Consider the following 17,932-nt stretch of genomic DNA (forward strand, 5'->3'; position numbering starts at 1 on the left):
ATAAAATATCAAAGTAGTGACAGCCAGATGTGTCTAAGGTCAGAGGGTGGACCAAGGTGTGGCTGACTTACATGGCATCCTCCAAGTGGGCATGAATCATATTATGCAGATTTAGCCATGGAGATACATTTAGACTTTGAACACATCTAGCATGAATCAACTGGCTTGGCCCTGGTACCTTCTGTCCTCTGCCTTTATCTGCTTTGGTCCAGAAGCTATTGACATAAGGGCTGCTATCCTTCTGTAAGTGTCTCAGCAAAGCAAGTCTTATATCTTAGAGGGATCCCGAAGAACACTGTAGTTTACACTGAGAAGTTACATCAATATGTGCTAGAACTCTCTGTATTACATTTCGTCTCCATATACTATTTTGTTTTCAAATTCAGAAATGGTTTTGGGAGTGTTTTGAAATGGACCAAATTGTTCCTTACTTTCATTTTTTAAAATTATTATTTGCTTTCCCAGTTCCAAGAGTAAAGAGCATTTAAAAAAAAAGCAATTTGGTTATATTTTGCAAAACAATAGGTTTTTTGAAACCAAGAACATGTTTGACTTTCTTGCCTTCTTGTGTGGATATTTTGATGTCTGACTTGTTTATTCTAAGACAGTAAATAACATTAACTTTGGAAGGATAACTTTCCTCTTCTGACAGATATTAACTACAGTTAGCATGATCCTTGTGGTACAAGTTTGAGAACTTGTTGTATCAGATGAAAGCAGAGTACATAATAGTAGTACAAAAATAGCTATGGAAAAAATATCATTCAATTAAGGAATGATATAATTTAAAATTATCAGTCAAATCTTAAAATATTTCGGGAAGGGCCATTTTAAAACTCTAATGCAAAAGTTCCTTTTGCATACAATTTTATAAGTTTTTAATTTTTTTTAGAAACACCAGATTATTTAAAAATGTATGATGCTAAGATTAAGAACAGAGCTGGGGTTGTGGCTCAGTGGTAGAGTGCTTGCCTAGCATGTTCGAGGCCCTAGGTTTGATCCTCAGCACCACATAAAAATAAATAAACAAAATAAAAGTATGGTGTCCAACTACAACTAAAAGATAAATATTTTTTTTTTAAAAAAAGATTAAGAACAAGTATGGAGTGTGAAGACAGAAGGTCCAAATCATGACTTAAATTTTGGATTTACATCATTGGGTTTAGATTTTATTTTCATTTTTTTAAACCACAGGATTCCAATTTTAATTTTTCACAAAATGATACATAAGATTTTTGTTCTTTATGAAAAGTATTGGTTGAAGGTTAGACAGCCATGAAAGTCCAACTGCTTTTGAGACAGATGTGTAAGTCAGTCAGCATAGCTTAATTATAATCCCTACCCCAAGGGCAGCTGCACATCCATTATACATGCATTGTGTTGACCTAAAAAATTTATACTGTCAGGTGTGGTGGCACGCACCTGTAATCCCAGCTACTGGAGTGGGAGGCTGAGGCAGGAGGATCACAAATTTGAGAGCAGCCTGGGCAACTTAAAAAAATAATAACAAAAAAGGGCTGGGGATATAACTCAGAGGTAGAGGGCTTGCCTGGCATGCACAAGGCCCAGCCTGCAAAACACTAGAACAATAATGATGGTGATGATGATGATGATGGAGGAGGAGGAGAGGTGGAAGAAGAAACCTTTAGTTTTGTACCTGACCAGTTGTGGCTTTTGTGCCCACAACAGCAGTTTTACCAACATCCATGTCCATTTGCACCACCACTTTCATACAGACCAAGATTTGGTGCCTTAGATTATGTGATACTTAAACGAGTAGGAACTGCTCTCCTGCTAAGACGAGATCCTGTCTCTTGGGCTATAAGGATTTTCTTTTTTAAAAATATTTTTATTTTAGTTATTTATTTTTATGTGGTGCTAAGGATTGAACCCAGGGCCTCGCACATGCTAGGTGAGCACTCTACCTCTGAGCCCCCTCCCCGCCCCCCATAAGGATTTTCTATTAAAGCTAAGAAATCTACACTACACTAGGTGTATTCCTCAAGCAGAGTTAAGTTTCATATATTTACTCTTTCTAGTTCTCCCAGCTTCTTTGAGCCTGCTTGTCCTCAATCAGAGGAAAGAGTGTGATTTTGCTATCTCCATTCCACCTTAAATTCTGTATTTCTGCTTCCCTGTACATCTATCTTCCTGGCTACAAGCCATGAAAACAAACAAACAAACAAAAAATGTGTTTCAGAGTTAAAAGAAAAATTATCCGGTTGGAACCATGTCTTGTTATTGACAAGGCAGCACTTTCTAAGCACTTACTTCCTTTTAAAACTTACCAATTATAATAAATGATTTGGTTTTGATCTCTTGCTATTGCTTTTTATGTTTACCAAAATGGAGTTGCTGTGATCCTAGGAGACTTAAGTAATGCATTCTATCTTTCTTGATTGTCCTTTGGGAAATAAAGTAAATTCCAGTTCAGTATAATAAAAGAAAATTAAGTAATTTCATAATATTTAATTTCTTTTCCTTAAAATGAAAACAGTCATAATTTTGAAGGACAATGGCATAATTAGTTTAATTTAATTTTGTGCTTCTGGAAACATGTTTTTTTTCCTCCTAGTGTTTTGAATAAACTGATTATAGTCAAAAGATGCAAAGCTCAAAACTATGATTAGAATGCAAAACCACTTATTAGGTGAAAATATCCCTTTAAATGATGTCTAGCTAAGGCTGTTTTAAAAAATAATATTTGACCTCAACTCTCTTAGAAAATTGAGGTTTTAGGTGGAAAACAATGGGAGAAAAATTGGTTATTTTCATTAAACCATCTTTGGAATCGATTGATGGATTCAAAAACATCACTCAGGTCTTTTTACAAATAAGAACATTAAGAACCAGAAAAACAAACTTGACTGAGGGTTACATAGTGAGTGGCAGAAAGAGCCACACTATTTTCAACAATCTTAAACAAAATGCACTTGTATATTTCTAAGATCAATAATATGACTAATGCTAACAGGCTACCCTTAGTCAGTTCCTCAGCAGGAGTCAGCTGGTCATTTAAAATGCTCTTTCAGGCCTTCAGAAGAAGTATTCCCACCTGCACTGAGCATACTTTGGACTGGGAAGTTTCCAGGAGCAAGCTAAGAAAGCTATTGATTCCTCTCTAGTCAAAGGAAATAAATATATAATTTAACATCCCTCGAAGTGCCAAAAGGGCTAATTAAAAGTGCTCACAACAAGCCAACTGATTCTTAGCAGGCAGTTGGCTCACTGAAAGTCACTGGTGCCATATCATATCCTTTTAATTAAATGGTGAAATCCAGGACTTTGCTGATTGCTTGTTACATGCAGCAATGAAGGGGAACAAGGGACCTCAGAAGTGGAAGTGAAGGCTACTGGCAGTCTTCATGGTCCACTAGAGAGGCTGCCAGAGCAGTGCCCTAGGGACCGCCAGGTGGGAGATTCCACAGAATGATAGAAGCAGGGTATTGCATGGTGGCAGTGGTAGGTATTGTTTAGGGGAATCTGTCTCAGATGCTATTTTTTAAATGAGAACGTTTTTAATATTGCAGAATATTGAAAACATATGAAAATGTAACATTTCCACTTATAATTTATGATTTAAATTGCATTCTGAAATTTTAAATACATTTATAAGCCAGGAAGAATGAAATGAATGAATTAGGCTTTCAATTCAAGGAGTTAGGAAAAAGAATGAGACTAACCTAGGAAGAAAGTATAGGAAAGAAACAATTAAGAACAGTTAATACAAAGAACCAAGGTAGAGTTGATAAATTAAAGAGCCAATTACAGAGACCAAATGCCAAATCATATAGCAGTAATATCTATGTCTTTTCCTCCTCAGTGTGTGTTTGGGGTGTCAACTGCTATTTTTTAAGCATGCTTCTGATATTTTAAAGCACAATTCTCTTTTTAGGGCATAAGAGATGCTTTTCTCCTCCTTAAAGAGAGCTTTTCGTTTTCCTAATAAAATATGGTTGAACTAGAAAGAGAAGGAAGCCACACAGTGAAATGAGTTATTATTACATCCTCCACAATTAATTCTAGTCTTCCTAAATTACAATGACTTAAAATATTCCTAAACATACCTGATGTTTTTTGTGGCCTGCTTTTATGCCTATGTGTCATACCTGCATGTATGTCTGTCCATCTTCTTTTGAATGCAGTGGGAAGCCCACACAGGAGTGAGTTTATAAATGCTGGAGGACTCAGTGGCCGAGAAGGGAACCTTATCCTGGTTTGGTTAACATGTCCCTGCTTTGCATGTAGGTCTGATGCCCGTCTTCATAAAGATGATACAGACATTTGCTTCAGTAAAACCCTTAACTCCTGCAAAGTGCCCCAGATCCGTTATGCCAGCGTGGAGCGTCTCCTGGAGCGGCTGACTGATTTGCGGTTTCTGAGCATCGATTTCCTCAACACCTTCCTGCATACATATCGCATTTTCACCACGGCCACTGTGGTGCTGGCGAAGCTCTCTGACATATACAAGAGGCCCTTCACCTCCATCCCTGTCAGGTACGCCGGGTTTGCCCTCTCAGTTCCTGTGTCACTGTCCACATGAACAGCCTAGGTCCTCAGAGTAGCTCCTAGGGCACTCACTGGCTTGCTTTTGATCTCACTATGTCCCCTGCCCCATTGGAAGATGATAAGTAAAGGTCACACATAGGGGAAGAAGTTGAAAACCCTGAAGTTTCCAAGTGGCTTTTGCTTGCTTTTTTAAAATATTTTTATTAATTATCAATGGACCTTTATTTATATGTGGTGCTGAGAATTGAACCCAGTTGCTCACACAGGCCAGGCAAGCGCTCTGCAACACTGAGCCACGACCCCAACCCCTTTTGCTTGCTTTTAACTATTTGGAAGCAGTCTATACATTAGACTCTTCTATTTTTTTTGATGTTGTACTTTTCATACTTTAATATACATAAGAATCAGCTGGAGGGACTGTATTATTAAATTACAGGTGATTCAGTGGATCTAGAGTAGAGCCTGGGTTCTGATAAGTGCCCCAGACACTAGCTGCTAGTCTTTGCAACCTCAGTTTAGTAGTAAGGGTTAGACGATGACTAAAAGGTGTCTGTGTTCCTTTGGCAGGTGCATGGCCCACATGTGACATTTAGATTAAGGAAAATGCAGTAGTAGAAGTGTGATGGTATTGTAGTCTTTAAATGTAGGGAGCATGTTCTTGGATGACAGTGGGGACATCATCCTCACTAGGCTGCAATCTGTTAATAGTGTTTCCTGTTATTTTCAGGTCACTGGAATTGTTTTTTGCTACCAGTCAGAACAACAGAGGTGAACACTTGGTGGATGGAAAATCCCCACGTTTGTGTCGCAAATTCTCTTCGCCACCACCACTGGCAGTGTCCAGAACATCCTCCCCAGTGAGGGCCAGAAAGCTGTCCTTGACTTCTCCCTTGAACTCAAGGATAGGAGCCTTGGACCTGACCACCTCCTCGACATCCAGCAGTCCTACCACCACCCATAGCCCCGCAGCATCCCCACCCCCGCACACTGGTAAAGTACCCTTGGATCTTAGCAGAGGCCTCTCTTCTCCAGAGCAAAGCCCGGGATCCGTCGAAGAGAATGTAGATAACCCCCGCGTGGATCTGTGTAACAAGCTAAAACGAAGTATTCAAAAAGGTATTATGCAGCACATTGACTTGATCACACCCACTTTTTCTGCCACCTGCTTCCACACCATTCCTTCTGGAACCTTCCCTCCCTTTCTTCACAGCATTTCTACTTCCGCATAGAAAGTAGAATGGATACAATAGCTAGTTAGAAGAGAACATTCCTGGAGCTTCCTCCAGCCCTTGTGGAACCGGGAACAGAGTCAGTTCTCCTCATTCCCTACAGTCAAAAGGCTCGCTGTAGGCAGTTGTCAAGGGAGAAATAGTACATCTGGGTGATAGGAGTGGAAAGTTCTTGGACTTCGGTGTGAGGCTGGCTGGCTAAAGAGCCTACCAGGCTACTTTGTGGAGAGGTAGGATGTGGGCACCCCCATCCGTGACCTTGGCCCTCCGCTCCTCCTCCACCTCCATTTCTGCTCTAAGCACCTGTATTGCTCCCAGCCTTTCCCTGCTGAGCTTGACCTAGACTGGAAGCACAAAGATGGCTTCAGTTTAGTCAAGAGGGCAATGATCCATACCATAGTATTGGTACTGGGAGAAAAATCAACATGAAGATAGTCTCATTATTTATCCTTGACATGGCCAAATGGTTTTTTAAAATCTACATTAGAGCATATATGATTTTGAATTCTCTAATGGCAATCCATTTGCTCTTAGAGGAACGTTCTTCCACCAAGGCTTTCAGATCTTATGAGACTGCAGTGCTCTCTCCCTCTCCAATCCCTGCTCTTGCCAGTTCCCCTCATCTAGTGGGCTTCAGTCACGTTGATTTCCTTTTTGTGTCTTGGGAACATCTTGCCATTCTGGCCCAGGCCTCTGCCTGGGCAGCCTTTCCCCACTTGAGCTCCGTGAACTCTGCAACCTTGTCTGTCTTATTCACTCCTGCTTCCTCAGTGCCTCGGCCACTGCCTGGCAGGAAGTAAAATTTTGTTAGATGAGGGAATGAAGTAAACACTCTGGGAACTAACTCAGGGTGCTTGGTGTGTCGCCATACCGTCCTCAGCTTGGTACAAATGGGGGTTGTAGGCGGCGATCCTTACAGCTTTTAAAATTCAACGTTTCTGTGATGCATATCCACATTGTTTCACAGCCAAATTAACAAAGAACTTTTTTTTCTCACTGTCTAATATCTGGTTTATTTGTTGATAACATAAAAATTAGACAACAGATCAGACAAAGTATTCAGATTTCAAGGAGGATCACCAGATGGGCCCTGGCTTTTCTACCTGCTGGAAGCATCTATGTGCTTTCTCACTTGGATCATTTGAATAAGCTTTCCCGAGTGAAGTATTTGATGGAATTTTAGCTGGAGTGGTTGTCATCATCAACAGTAGCACCCTTTTTAACAAGAAATTCTTTAAATTGACAAGTTAGCAACTATGGAGGAGGAAAGGGGGAAGATAATTAAAAAGTCATTAGAACAACAAGCTTCAGCAAAATCACCATGGATTCTTCTCAGAAATAATGAGGCGATGGCAAGCGGATGAGAGCGTCAGCTGCCTCATCCAGCACCAGGGCTTGGGCAACACTGTGGAGGGATGGCTTATTTCCCCCTTCCCTGGGGCCAAGTGGCCTGGGAAGTGTGGGGGTTTCCCAAAGTGTGGAAAGTTCTTTCTCCTCCTTTATGGGATTGCAATAAAGAGAAGGAGAAATCTCAAGGTAAATGTGGATCCTCATGTTCTTTTGAGTTAGGGGAGCTTTAGGGACAAGCAGATTGGTGTCAGATGTTAGTAACTCTGAGGGTGTGGTGAGATAGCTCCTGGGTCTGGGATGAGATCTGTTGTTCCATGTGACAAAGTCGTTAAGAGTCTCTGTGCCAAGTACTGTGTGTGCTGGAGTTCATAAGGTAGTGTATGGTAAATAGGATGGCACCCCGACCCCTCCTACTCTACTTATGTGGATAATATAGACACAACTCTAAGAGTAGATGATGCAAGGGTTGTAGACAGAGTGCTCTGGAAGTGGAAAAGCAGGGAGAGCATACCTGGCTGAGCAGAATTGGGATGTGTCTTTGACGTGAGCCAAGAAAAATAGACGTGGGTATTGGAGGGAGGAGATGGGCCATCTTCTGGACAAAGAGCAAAATGGTCACCCCAACCACATTTCCAAGTGCCAGAGACATCACTGCTCCTGAAGGGGTAGTTTTTGCCCTGTTTTGATGTCTTGGTCAGCCTTGTAGAGCAGCCCCTGTTATTAGTCTTTTTAGGGCTTCCTAGTATCAAGCAAACTTAAACATACCAAAAAAAAATGCACTTTCCTTTGTTTCTTTCTCCTTCTTACTCTCTCAACTATTTTCAAATTAAGATTGTTTAGTAAAGTACATTCACATTAGAACTCTAGAACTTTCTCATTTTGTAAAACTGAAAGTAAACCCACTGAATAATATCTCATTTCTTTGTCTTCAGGCCCCTGGAAATGACAGTTCTCTCGACTTTTATGAGTCCAACTGCTTTAAGTAGCTCATATGAGTGGAATCACAGTATTTGCCTCAAATGATTTAGAGTTAAGTTTTTCAAGAGTTAATTCATGCAAATTTTCATAGCTCAGAAATGTCATTTTGCAGTTCCAGGTCATGTTAAATGCTGAACTTCTCCTACTCTGGGTAATGGGGAAACACCAAGATTATGCACAGGTGGGGTCCATGGTCTTTGATGAAGACCACATAGCCAAACTCTACTCCAGAGACACCAGCTTCTCTGCTTCCTGGGCTTCTTAGGCACATCCACCCACTAACACATCTCCCCTTAGCTCTCATTTTTACCATCATCTTCCCCCAGAACCCCCACTAATTCTTCCATTAAGCTCTTCATTCCTGTCTACTTTGATCTTTATTTCTTTTCCCTTTCTATAGCTGTCTTTCAATTTCTTTTTTAATGCATTTATTTCCCAACGTACCTAGGAATATTAAAGGTGGTAGTACAAAGAGACACATGGTACAACTGGATTAAAATAAAATAGGTAAGAAAATCAGGCAATGGGGGGGGAAAAGAAAAGTTATGTGAGGACAGGGGTATGGCAAGTGGCCCTCAACAGCCACTGGAGCTTCCCTAAGTTTGGTTCTGAGCTTCTCAGCTGACAGAATAGAGACAGGAATGTAATCAATTACACAATTCATATCAAAACCAGGAATAGATTGGTACAGGCACATCTTTCCTTGCTATTGAGACTTGGAAAAGAAAACACTGTGAGTGAAAAAACAAAAATGCTTAGAATGAAGACTGGATTATGGTAGATCTTTGGCATTCTCCTTATAGGTAAACAATAGACCTGTAGACTTAGTTTTTTCTTTCATTCTGCATTGGCATAAGGGCAATACTGGCCATGAATAGAATTAGAGAGATCATGGATGACCTCTTCAGCATGTCTGAAAGGTGTATGTGTGTGTCTGTATGTCTGTGTACACATGTGTTCTGTCTGTGGGAGTCAAGAGGGCTGCTCTGTTAACCCTGTTGTCTAATCCTGAAAATTCCAGTTGGCAAAGAAAAGGGTGGCGCTGATCTGTCTTTAATTTGAAAGATGTTCGCGATTGCTTTGCATAATGTTAACAGTTAAAAGTTGGCGAACTTGAGTAAGAATCCTATGCCAAGAGTTGATACATTTTCTGCTCTGAAGAGCAGGATACAGCCCCATACAATCTCACTGTGTAATACCTATGTTCCCATGAGGTCCATCCAAGTCCATTGGTCTTTCTCACTGCTATCCCCCTAGACAGTTCAGAGCATGCGCTTTAAGGAAGGCTAATTTCAGTTTTATTGTCACGGCAATGATAGCGCCAGCATTGTAATATTTCTGGCAAGAGAACTTGAAATGACATGAAGGAAAAGCAGAGAAGTAGTATATTTCCCTCAAAATGAGACAGGTAATAAACATTTTAGGTTAAAAAAAATACAATTTAGTTTTCCCCCAACCTAGTTCCTAAATCTGTTGCAGGTTCCCCAACATTCACTAGTGCCCTACCTTCCTGATACCAGGCATTCCCCCACCTTCTTCTACCTCAGATGTTTCTAAAAAGCTAATCTCAGCCTGACTCAAATTCCACCCAATGATGGATTCTCAATGAAAGACCAATGGCAGACAAGAAAGCAGAGCCAAAGGGCCGCTTGCTGTATTGGGGCCCCACACACCCTGGCATGCACTCAGACCATGGCTGAGCAACTTGTCCATAGCCCACGGCCCCAGTGTCTGTTTCTGTGTTCTCAGTTTGAAAATTGCCTGCCTGTGGGCTGAACGTGCTCCCGATTTTAGCATTTGTTTGGAGCTCACATCTGCCCACTCATCTTGCAGGCAAAGCTGTTTGCATGGAGCTGATTGAAAGTGAACAAGCCAGAAGGAAATGCTTCCCCACCCCACCATGCTAGCATGGTTTCTTCTCCCTGTAGGTGCCTGTTAGCTAGCGGTATTATTCTCTGCTTTCCTGCTCTTTCAGGGAATTGGGGTTCTGTTTGGTTGTCTCACTAGCAAGTTTTTTGGGTTCAGCATATTGCCGACTAAAGATTTTCTCATTGGTGTAAGAAAGAATGAATGAATGGTTAGATCAGACCAAGGACATGCATTTGGTATTCTGCTTGCTCTTACAGAGCAGATGCCTTCCATTACTGAGTTTTGATGGAGCTATTTAGAAAATAATAAAACTAACAGCTAAGCACTGATTTTTTTTGTCTGCATCTTGCATCTTTGCCAGCTTTCCTATAATTATGTCATTCAAGGAAAGATTCTAACCATTTCCCTTCCCCAGCTCCTTTGAGTTGCTAAAGACTGAAATTGTGGCCATATTTCTAAGGGAGTAAATTATATGCAAGTGTAAAAATGTCTTTATATGAAGTCATTAGGGATTTTGTACAGTTAGTTAGTGAAATCTTGAATGGGATGAAAAGAGAAGTAGTTCAGCTGACCAGGGTAATGAAGATTAGTGGAGGTGAAAATTAAATTAGATCAGTAGAAGTTAATGAACAGCCTACGGAAAAAGAAATGGAAGAATTGTTAGACCTTTGTTAACTTTTTGGTAATATATTTCCTTGGAAGAACATACACGGAGTTATAGTCAACAAACCAGTGGAAGGGGTAAAGAAATGTCATTAGCAGCAGCGTAAGTGTGACCTCAGAATGATGGGACTTTTATTCTAGGGATATTAGCTACAGTAAAGAAGCTCATCCGTTCAATTAAAAAATTTCCACAGGCTCTTATTGATCTGTAGCTATAGCTCAGAGATACCCAGTAGAACTTTCTGGTAGGATGGAAATGTTCTGTACCTGTGCTGTTCAATAGTGTAGTTGCTAGCCACAGGTGGCATTGAATGGCATTGAATGTGGCTAGTCCAAATGGACAACTGAAATATTTCTTTAATTTTAGTTAAAATAAATTTACACAGTTATATTTGGAGAGTGCTGCCATTTTGGACAGTTCAGCTCTAGATCTCTTAAGAGCTCCCAGAATTTCCTTGGGCAGGCATATTGCTAGAAATTCAAACTTTGGTTCCCTTAAGAGTGTGATCAAGGCAAAGAAGTAATGAAGTCCTAATTTGAATCCTATTCTGGTTTATAATCTGAAAAAAAGACCCTCTTTCTCCACTCCAAGAAAGCCAAACATTCTGGAGGGCAGGTGATCCATCGCTTACCCCTCTGTTCTTTTTAGCATCTGTTTTTGATTGGACGGGACGGACTGGCCAGGGTCAGCTAGGGTCAGCCAGACTCAACAAGGCCGGATGGATACCATTAGAGAAGATCATTAGCATTCTGTTGTGAAGAATGCCCTGATTTAATACTAAAGTCCTTTAAACTGTAGACTAATATGAAACGCTCATTATCCATAATGTACTTTTCCATTCCCATGCATGATACTAACAAGAAGCTCTGGAATTCATGGCCTGGTTGTTGAAATCTCTGCTGTTTTACAGCAGCAGTCTTGGAGTCTGCCCCAGCAGACCGAACAGGAATGGAAAGCTCCCCAGCAGCAGATGCCACAGAACTTTCACCTTGCAGGTCCCCCTCGACTCCCCGGCACCTCCGCTATCGCCAACCTGGAGGTAAGAGCTCAGAAAGGCACTCAAATAGAAAAGTTGTTTCTGGTTCTGAATCTCTGCTTTGCCTTACTGTTTTATTCCTCTAAGTACATTTTAGTATAAATTGTAAAATCTAATTGGAAACGAATAATATAACTGTAGGACCAAAGAGTGGGAGAATAAATGATTAGAGAGTGTATCTTCAGTTTGATGAATATTTGTTTGTTCTCATGATTGCTTTGCATTTTGTATGGAATAATATGAATCAGAAGGCCTGTCTAGCTGATGACTAGGAATATCAGTGCCACTTTACCAAAACATGGCCAGATTCTGATTCCTTAACATGAGTTCAAGTGTAGTCTATATAAATAGGCTCATCTGGGATATCACGATTTGGGGAAATCTTATTAATGACACTCTTACATCTAAAATAAAGTTTATTTGCATGGGAACCAAACATTATTACTACAGGAAAAAAACAGTATGTTTTGTTTATATACAGTTATGAAATTTGTAAATCATGATCCTATAATTTGAAAAATAAGAGAAAAAAGTAGGAATCTTTCATATTCTCGTTTTCCCCACTCACTACTCCAATAAATATATCTAAATAACAGTTGTTTTGAAAATATTTTTATCCTAATCCAATTATTTCAAATCAGAAGAGAAAATTATACAATTATGAAACAAGATTCACCCCAAGGTAACTCTAGTAAAATGCAGAAGCATTTTTTGACTTTCATATTCATGCTTCAAGAGCATTTTGGCCAAAGATAAAGTGCATGACTCCAAGTGGGCATTTCATTTGTGGCCTATTCCATTGGTGTAAGTTGACTCCAAAAACAGCTAGAAGGGTCAGGGATAGGTGTTTGTCAGAAGATTTACCTTGATGGATGTCAGCTTCCAGGGCTTTCAGGCTCCTGGTCAATTATGGATCATTCTGCCATTTAGGTGTTTCTGGTAAATGAAGGTGACAAGCTAGACCTTCCTGGCATGTCATGAGACTACTATGTATGGAGTTAGACAAATCCTTCTACTATTCTTAGAGCCTTGGTCAACCCAGGTTTTGGCAGCTTCTTCACCATTGCCATATAGGGCAAGTCCCTTAGGTTCACTGCAACCTAGAATAATTGTGATCAAAGCCCAGGGTAGCAAGAGTCTATCAAAGCAAGAGTTAAATGCTATTCACTTTGTTACTCTTATGAGAGCTGTTTTATATTCTTATTATGTGTTTGTATTCACAAATAAAATTTTAATTTACATAAAGATTATTTGAAATTATCATCCTTTTCATGGCTTAACTGAACTCCCCTTTTGTGGGGATTCTGGGAATTGAACCCAGGGATGCTCTACCACTGAGACAGGGTCTCACTAAGTTTCTGAGGCTGACCTTGAATTTGACATCCTCTTGCCTCAGCCTCCTAAATTGCTAGGCTTACGGGTGTGCACTCCCCCCCCCCCCGCCATGCCCGGCTAACTAAGCCCTTTGTTTCTTCCCCAATATGACTAAATTATATAGACAGGAATTTATGAAGGAGACTGAAATCTGTGATAATGTGGTAGATCCAAATGGGAGAGAATAGCACCTGTTTCCTCATTGTCTAGCCAACATTTTGCCTCTTTACCTATCTACATGCCACCTGCTTTTGTGCTTTCATTAAGCAGTACTTTGCTTCTTTCTTTATTTAAAGTATGCCTGTATAACTTCAGGATCAAACTAATAAAAATTCTTCAGATCAGAATCATAGCAAAGTGTCTCCACTAAAAGTCTAGGGGAGGTTGAATCAGCATTATCAGAAACAGATTCAGAAATGAAAGAGGCTGGGAAGACTGCTCAGGCCACCCTTTCGAAGTTAGAAGAGCTACACTTAACACTTCACTGCTTTTAAAGGCGTTTTGGAAAGGTAATACTATCAATAAATGATGTAGAATCTTTTAAAAAATACCTCTTTATTGAGATATAAGTCACATACCATAAAATTCACCCCACGAAAGTGGATAGTTTAGCAGTTTTTGTGTATTCACAGGGTTAGGCAAACGTAACCACTGATTAGTTCCAAAACATTTTCATCACCCAAAGAGAAAACACACCCACTCTTTATTCCTGTCTCCCTCCAGTCCTGGAAACCATGAATCTACTTTCTGTATAGACTCACTTGTTCTGGACATTTAATATGAAGGCAATCATACAATATGGGATCCTTTGTGATTGGCTTCTTTCCTGCAGAATAATACTTTTTGGATTCATTCATGTTGTAGCATGTATTAGAACTTCATTCCTTTATTATGACTGAGTCATATTTCCTTTTTGTTTATCTGTCTGTCAGCTGATGGATGTTTGGTTGTTTATATTTTTTGCTATTGCGAATAATGCTGCTATGGATCACGCACAAGGTTTTGTGTGGATGCATGTTTGCCTCCTCTTGGTTATGTATCTACAGTGGAATTGCTGATGTACAGTACTACTGTTTGCCTATTAGTGGGGACATAACAGGGCTTTTGGCCCAACCCTTCAACCAGTGTAGGATTGAAAATGAGAATTTTCATTATAGAATAATGTGCACCTGCCTCACATCTTTTCTTTTCCTTTCTTTTAAAATAACCAGGACAGACAGCTGACAATGCCCACTGCTCTGTTTCACCAGCTTCTGCTTTTGCAATTGCCACGGCAGCAGCAGGACATGGGAGTCCACCAGGTGAGTAGGGGGAACACCTGCGTATAGACACATGGCAATTTATATTAAATCAGTGGCCACTGACTTCGAGGATCCTAATAGTGATGGGAGCTTCCAGCTCCTACTCTGAGTCAGTGTGCCTGGGTTCAGACTCACTTAAATAAGCACCTTCAGAAATCCTGTGTTTCGCAATGACATGGATGAACCTGGAGAACATAGTGCTTAATGAACTAAACCAGGCACAAAAAGACAAGTACTGCATGATCTCATTCACATGTGGAATCTAAAGAAGTCAAACTCACAGGAGCAGAGAACAGAATGTAGTTCCCAGGGAGTGGGGTGATGGTGCTGGATGAGTGGGGAGATGTTATACAAAGCTCACAGAATCTCAGATCAAATGAAGGAGTAGTTTCAAGAGATCCATTTTACAATGTGGTGAATACAGTTAATAATTATGTACTGTATATTTGGAAATTGCTGTGAGTAGATTTTAAATGCTTTCACCACAGAAAAAGGTGAGTGATAGATGTTAATTAGCTTGATTTACTTATTCCACAGTGCATGCACATATCAAAACATCCTGTTGGACCCTAAAAATATGTACAATAAAATTGAACCAACTACGTTAATAAACAAGCATCTTCAAGTGAGTGTCCCATGGGTGGTTGGTGGGCCACACTTCTGAGAAATCCTGTATAAAAGAAGGATTTGTCACTACTGCCCTCTTCTTTTATGGTGTTCTTCAACCATTTTAGCCAAGTGACCGAGAACAAGTTGCATTTTAACTGAGTTCGATGCCAAAAGCCTGTGCCGAGTCGGGGGGAGACTCGTGAAGGGGGAGCACTGCTGGAGCTGACTCACGGCTCATTTCCTCTAGCTCCACGGTTCCTTCTGAGTTTCTGTCAGTTAATGTTCAGGGTAAAGAAGAGACACTTAAAATAAAAGCACAGTGTTTTAATAGATGAAAATTATATTCATTATCACTGTCCTCTTCTCTCATAGGCAAGGAGGACATTACGTTAAAGTGAATCTGTAAATGTTAAACCAGACCTGTTTTCATCTGCACTAATCCTGAGGGTTCCAGGCGGGGTGGGTGGGCTCTTGAGAGGTGGTGTATTTTGCTCTTTAGGCATTTCACCTACCATGGAAGAGTCCTTTTCCAGAGCCCATGAACCTGTGTTCCAACAGAAATTAGAAGGGATTATCTGTGTGATTTATTAGAAATTGCAGAAAAAAAAGAGGTGCTCATAATGAACACAAATTACCACTAATTTTATATACCCCATCTAAATAGAAATTTTGCAGATTTACCACATTCCACTTCTTGAACACTTTGCTACACACACTTCATTGGATGTGGCCAAGCAAATTGGGGTATTCTTTGCTTTAAATATTCCTGAAGGCTTCTCCCACCAATTCCATCAGCATGACACAAAGTAGCCTGCAGTGATTATCTTGTATCACTGATATCTTGTCAATCCAGTCGATGTCTATTGTTGATTGTATTGTATAATAACAAACACTTTTCTGGTGAAATAATAGAGGACTCTGCTACACTTTCATCAGAATAAGTCACCAGTTGTGGTTTTTGAAGACCTCTTCCTGTCTTGCATTCTCACAAGCTAGTCTGTCCTTGGTAAAAGTGAAGTACAGGAGCATCCTTGCAGTTTTCCTCATTTAAATGTAGGTTGTAAGGGAAAATAATTTTTGATATAATTTAAGATGAGCCCATCTACCCATTTGTTGGAGGCCAAGTGGGGAAGGTCCCTTTTCACTTGAGATTGCTGTGAAGATGACCATTCTTACAAACTTTAGAGAATGGCTTTCTGACCTGACCATGCACATTGCACCTAAAGGAAAAAGAAATCTGAACAGTCAAGTCTGTCTGTCTTTCTGAACCTCTGCTACTTCAGCCGCTGCCTTTTGTTCTCTTTCTTCCCTGCAGCTGGAGTAGCCTTAGGAAGATGCTCTTCAATAAGCCACCCACTGGGAGGGTGCCCAGATTTACTAAGGTATCATAGCCACCTTGCTCTGTGCAAGGCAGTCTGAGTCCTGGGTGAGCAGACTTCTTTGTCATTAGAATGCTATTAATGTTGCCAGTCATCATGCAGTTGGAGCCCCATGATTTGATTATAGAAGTAAAAGCAATAAGGGATTGGATTTGACAGTGCCCGTGGCTCTACTGTAAAGGCAGCAGGTTGCATGTGAATTGATTTTTGACTGCCATGGTAAGAAAGGGGATCTCTTTGGTAGTAAGACTAGTATGTTCCTGGTGCCTAGCCACTCGGCAGAGCTGGCCCCACAGGCAATTCCACCTGCCTGAGAGAACTGGGCAGAAATGTTTTACTGGTCCTGAAGAACAGGACTCAGAGAAGTCCCAAAGAAGTTCTAGGAAAGTGGTCTGGTCTCATGAGCTGGCCAGGGAGAGCATGGTGTGTTGCCCAGGGTGAGGCAGGACCTGGGTGCAGAGATATTCCAAGGGAAAGAGTGTTACATAAAAGTCAGGTCTCTATGGACTTGTATCTACTCTCTGAATCAAGAATTGCAGACCCAATGTCACCCTAGAACCTGGTGAGTTGCACAGGGAGCAGGAAGAAGGTTGATGTCAACACCCTGTGCTTTCATTAGCCTCTGCAGGCTTCCTGTCTGCTGGGCTGGCACACTCGGTGGTGCAGCTCTGCTGTGTTCTGGCCCCTTGCAAGAAACAAGGCACGGCCTGTCCAAGCCATGGGGGCTGCAGGGTGAGTTCCCATGATGCAGGTTCCTCTTGCTTTAATCCTCTCCTACCTCCAACCCTCTCCACCTCCCACAAAATAGACAGGATCCTGGCAACCCTGGGTTATAACTGACGATTAATGACTATGCTTTCAAACATTCTCTCCAGACATTGCGTGGTAAGCCATTTCTCTTTAGTTACTGTTTGGAAGGCTTTCTTATTGCATCAAAAAGAATTTCAGATTTGGCAAGAGTTTGGGTAGCACATTTCCTTTACAAAGAAGGCAGACCAGAGGCTCCTGCTTGGCCCTGGAATCAGGGGAGAATGATTTTATTTGTGGACAGCGGCTCTGTTTATTTGTGGGTCTGTTCAGGATCACCTGCTCTGCCAACAGAAGTACAGCCTGCCTAATTTCTACATGCATGGAAAAGTCTGGATTTTTTTGTCTGTATTTTTATTTATTTATTTATTTTTAGTTTTTTATAGCATAAACCCACCCTTTCCAAAAATGGGTAGAACACTGTCTTCCATATCATGCCTCCTTTGCTTACCTTAGTCTACCTCTCTCATCCAGAGGACATATGCTTTCTGTGAAGGTGGCAACCTTTTGGGGAGATCCTGATGGCTTTTTAGGTAGATGGGTGGCCAGTCTTAGGATTTTGTAGCATTATGCTTCCCAAATTACTTCTCCCTGTTTATCATGCTCCTCTGACACAGGCTCACGTCACAGGAGCACAAGTGTCATTCTTTGTCTCAGCCTTCCCGATTCATTTCAGCTACCTACGTGTAGCCTATCTTTGCTCTGTTTTCTTTCCTCCATACTTTTCAGTACTAGGCATACTGGATAAATTTTACTAATTTATCTTGCTTACTTCTATTTCTCTAACAGAATAAAAGATCCGCAGAGGCAAGGATTCTTGTTCATTT

At 40.7% G+C, this 17,932-nt stretch overlaps 1 protein-coding gene across 1 annotated transcript in view; it reads left to right on the forward strand.

Annotated features, from left to right (window-relative positions):
* The window catches only part of Rasgrf2 (Ras protein specific guanine nucleotide releasing factor 2), a 231,658-nt gene that overhangs the window by 127,408 nt on the left and 86,318 nt on the right, over nt 1–17,932 (forward strand). The window contains exons 14-17 of the mRNA XM_026394561.2: nt 4,249–4,497; nt 5,237–5,625; nt 11,510–11,638; nt 14,221–14,310. Coding sequence (XP_026250346.1) covers nt 4,249–4,497; nt 5,237–5,625; nt 11,510–11,638; nt 14,221–14,310 — 857 coding nt within the window. The remainder of the gene's footprint in view (nt 1–4,248; nt 4,498–5,236; nt 5,626–11,509; nt 11,639–14,220; nt 14,311–17,932) is intronic.

This window comes from Urocitellus parryii, chromosome 1 (assembly GCF_045843805.1).
Source record: "Urocitellus parryii isolate mUroPar1 chromosome 1, mUroPar1.hap1, whole genome shotgun sequence".
Taxonomy (NCBI): Eukaryota; Metazoa; Chordata; class Mammalia; order Rodentia; family Sciuridae; genus Urocitellus; species Urocitellus parryii.